We start from the raw sequence: 3,652 nt of genomic DNA on the forward strand, positions 1-3,652 counted from the left end.
GACAGGTCGCGGCACCGCGTCTTAAAAGTTGCTGACAAAATGTCCAAGCTTTTGGCATTGGACGTTGCTTTGGGTTTGGGACATGAGGGTGGATTAGATATGCAGCCTGTTCGTTTCGGCTGGATTGCGCTTATAATCCATAGCTTAAACAGTATTTTTCTCTCACACCAAATCAGTCAGCAGTACTTTTAGCCATGGCTTATAAGCCAATCCAGCCGAAACGAATGGACTTATGGTTGGGTAGGGGTTGGGTTGGATGATTGGATCTGTGACTTGTCGACGAGGTGTTGATCGCTGTCACTTCATGTGTTCCGAGGGTAAACGTTAAAACGTTCAATAGTTTTCAGTCAAGAGATTACTGCATGTACGGTCAACTCAGTTACTGTTGCTGTTAGAGTTCACGTTCGTCTTGTTCTGCTGGATAGTGATGCCGCATCATAGAATGGACTGGGACTATGTTTGGGGTGTGGTGTGGGTGTATTTGACAGGAAAATGGTTAGAGTGTTGCAGGGTTTCTCAATCAATAAAAAAGTCCTGTATTCAATGGTTCCTAAGTCTGTCAGTTGTGGGAGTCATCATAAATAAAAGAAAAAGGGTGTGACAAAATTATAAGACGGACAGAGGAGGAAGAGGAAGAAGAAAACAGGGGGCCAATTTGACCATGAAAAGTAGTTTTTGCTATTTCTTCAGCAGAGATATCAAGACGGAGTACAATTGGATCACTGGTGAAATTCGCATGAACATCTAGCTGCTGCTGACGCGCATAAGCATCGGCAGCTCCTACATTGTGCACAGGGTCATTGCCAACATCCAAGTCAGCGCCAAAAAGCTCAGCAGCCTCCAGTTCAGCTTCCGATTCGTCTCCCCAGAACAATTCATAGCTCGTCGTCTCCGCTGCCGGCGCAGCCACGGGTGGTACGTCAGGGACTTCACGGTGCGCTTGCTCCGATGATGTCGCCACCGCCGTGCTGGGAATTTCACATTGCGAGGTTGGAAATTCCACTTCTTGGCCAGCGGCGGCGGCGGCGGCGGCGTCAGAAAGTTCGGAGTAACCACTGCACACTTCGATCCAACCATCCTCGGATTCCCAGTCCGGCAAGGCCGAGCAGAGGCCTGCCAGTGCCCTGATCCTGTCGGCTGCGCTCTCTGGCATCTCCTCCTCCTCCTCCTCGTCTGACTCCCAAAATGCGGCATCCAGCGTGCTCTTGGGAGACACCCACTTGGGCTTTGCATCCTCTGCTTTGCTGGCGGACGCCAAGAACGGGTGCTCCAGCAGCTGCGCCGCCGTCCACCGCTCGCTGGCGTCTCGCCTCAGGCACTTGTCCAGGAAATCCTTGGCCTCCGCCGACAGCCACTCCGGCGCCTCGGGCACGGCGTCCGTGTACCCGATGAGGCGCACCGCGGCGAGCACGTCGTCCACGTGCGTCCACGGGGCGCGCCCGGTGGCCATCTCGATGACGGTGCATCCCAGCGCCCAGACGTCGGCGGCGGGGCCCTGGTCCTCCCCGCGCGCCACCTCGGGCGCCATGAACGCCGGGGTGCCGCCGATGGGGCCCCTGCTGGAGCCCGCCCTCCTCGCGCACCCAAAGTCCGCGAGCATGGTGCGGCCGTCGGCCCCGATCACCACGTTCCTCGCCTTGACGTCGCCGTGCACCACGGCCGGCTCCTCCCCGTGGAGGTACGCGATCCCGCGGGCCACGTCCGCCGCGTACGCCCGAACGGCGGGCTCCTCCAGGCGGCCCCCGTTCCGGGCCACCGCGTCGGCCAGCGAGCCGCCGGGCGCGAACTCGAGGAGCAGCTGGAACTCCTCCTCCCCTCCCGCGGCGACCCGGAAGCCCAGGCAGGGGAGCACGTGCGGCGAGCGGAGCGAGGCCATGATCCCGCCCTCGCGCCGCAGCTGCGCCGCCGCCGCCGTCGCGCCGCCCGGCGCCGACTTGACGGCCACGAGCTCGCCCTCGCCCGCTGCGAAGAGCGACACGACGGCCCCCGACGCGCCGCGGCCCAGCGTGCGGAGCCGCGTCAGGCGGCGGCCGCTGATCCCAGCATCCGTCGGTATCATCTGTGGGTGTGGATTCGTGATCCCACTGGGTTTCTTTCGGTTTCTTGGGGCTAGGTCTCGGGCAATGCAATTGGAGTCTGCGTGGCCGCGATGCCGCCGATCTGGCTGCGACCGCGTATTTATAAGCGTGGGTTGGGGGAGGCCGAGGCCGAGGCCGAGCCGAGTTCGGTGGCGCGGTCGCGAGAGCACGTGAGGAATGCGGTGACGCGGGGCGGGGGCGGGAGAGGCCGAGCCGAGTTCGGTGGCGCTCCCGCTCTCCGCGCTCCGCTCGCCGCGTGCGGTGACTGACTTGTGGGCCGCGCAGGGCGGGTCCTGATCGGTCGAGATATTTGGCCACGTGGGACGCACCGAACGTGGGTTTTGCGGGCAAAGCACAAGTGGAAAACGAGGACGAAATGGTTATTTGGGGCTGCAGGCTTCTTCTGGATGCAGAGAACCCGCGTGTCGGTTCCGGGAGGAAGCTTCTTGGGTTACTACATTTGCATAGTCCCATGGATATCACATTCATTTACAGTAAAGAAAAAAAATTCTGAAAGTGCGGCCCATAGGATACTACATTTGCATAGTCCCATGGATATCACGAGACAAAGTTATCTAGAGGTATTAAAGCCGTAGATAACATGGCTATATGACTATGGATGAATAAATATCAAATAGCAAGAATATAAATAGGTAAAGGAAGTGTTGATGGCCAGTACATGAGATTTATGATGGTGGAAGAGCAGGAGACTTGATAGTGTATAGAGTTATTGGATTTTTTAACTAAATAAAAAGATGTTGTATAACATGCAAAATATCCATATATAGGAAAACAATATCTTAATTAGTTTTATTTTTCTTATAAGGAGCATTCTTGCCATAACGATGAACAAGTAGATAGCTCTAGCTGCTAATAGCAATGAATGAGTAGATAGCTCTAGCTACAAGGTCAATCCACTGCTCATAAACAAATGTCGCTCATCATCTAATAGCTCATGTTAATGGCGTGTTTGGATAGCGGTGATAGACAACAAAAACCTCTTCTTCTTTTTCATGATGGCTAGCAGGAGAGTATTGGTATTAAAATCCTTTTGGGTGTTGTTGGGAATCTATCTAGAGAGTCTTAAAGAAATATGTCTTGCCTTTTCAACACCGAGGCCCAACCTCAAGCATTGAAGAAAAAAATCATGCGAGGTGCAGCCGAAGAGGATACTACGACATTTATCTAGTTCAATGAATATGCATGAAAAAAGTTATCTAGAGTTTGTCGGCATCGAAGTTGTAGATAACATGACACCATAAAAAGTGCATCAAAGGTGTTGGTTGTAGATATGAGCGTGGATGCTTGATAGAAAGAATAGAAATATGTAACACAAGTGTTGTTGTCAACGCATAACATGTGTGGAGGAGGAAGAGCACAAGACATGTAGTCCACTTGATAGTATTTACGATTGTTGGATTGTTTAATGGAAAGGGATTTTGGCGACGTCCAAAATACCCATAGAAAAAATGTCCTACCTGTATTTTGCTTATATGGAGCATGAAATGCCTAAGAAGATAACGCTATAAAGTCAATTCACCACTTATATAACAATATCGTTCATTATCTAATAG

The 3,652-nt window shown here is 53.1% G+C and overlaps 1 protein-coding gene across 1 annotated transcript; it reads right to left on the reverse strand.

The window, feature by feature from the left end:
• Positions 1-559: 559 nt before the first annotated feature.
• Positions 560-2,151, reverse strand: LOC136511216 (mitogen-activated protein kinase kinase kinase 17-like). The gene has a single exon (XM_066505377.1). The coding sequence runs from the start codon at positions 2,057-2,059 to the stop codon at positions 560-562; it is 1,500 nt and encodes a 499-aa protein (XP_066361474.1). The 5' UTR covers positions 2,060-2,151.
• Positions 2,152-3,652: the final 1,501 nt, after the last annotated feature.

Source organism: Miscanthus floridulus, chromosome 16 (genome assembly GCF_019320115.1).
Source record: "Miscanthus floridulus cultivar M001 chromosome 16, ASM1932011v1, whole genome shotgun sequence".
NCBI lineage: Eukaryota > Viridiplantae > Streptophyta > Magnoliopsida > Poales > Poaceae > Miscanthus > Miscanthus floridulus.

What these genes read in the sequence shown, in the direction of transcription:
- LOC136511216 (XM_066505377.1), bottom strand. Translation starts at nt 2,059, where the DNA reads ATGATACCGACGGATGCTGGGATCAGCGGCCGCCGCCTGACGCGGCTC.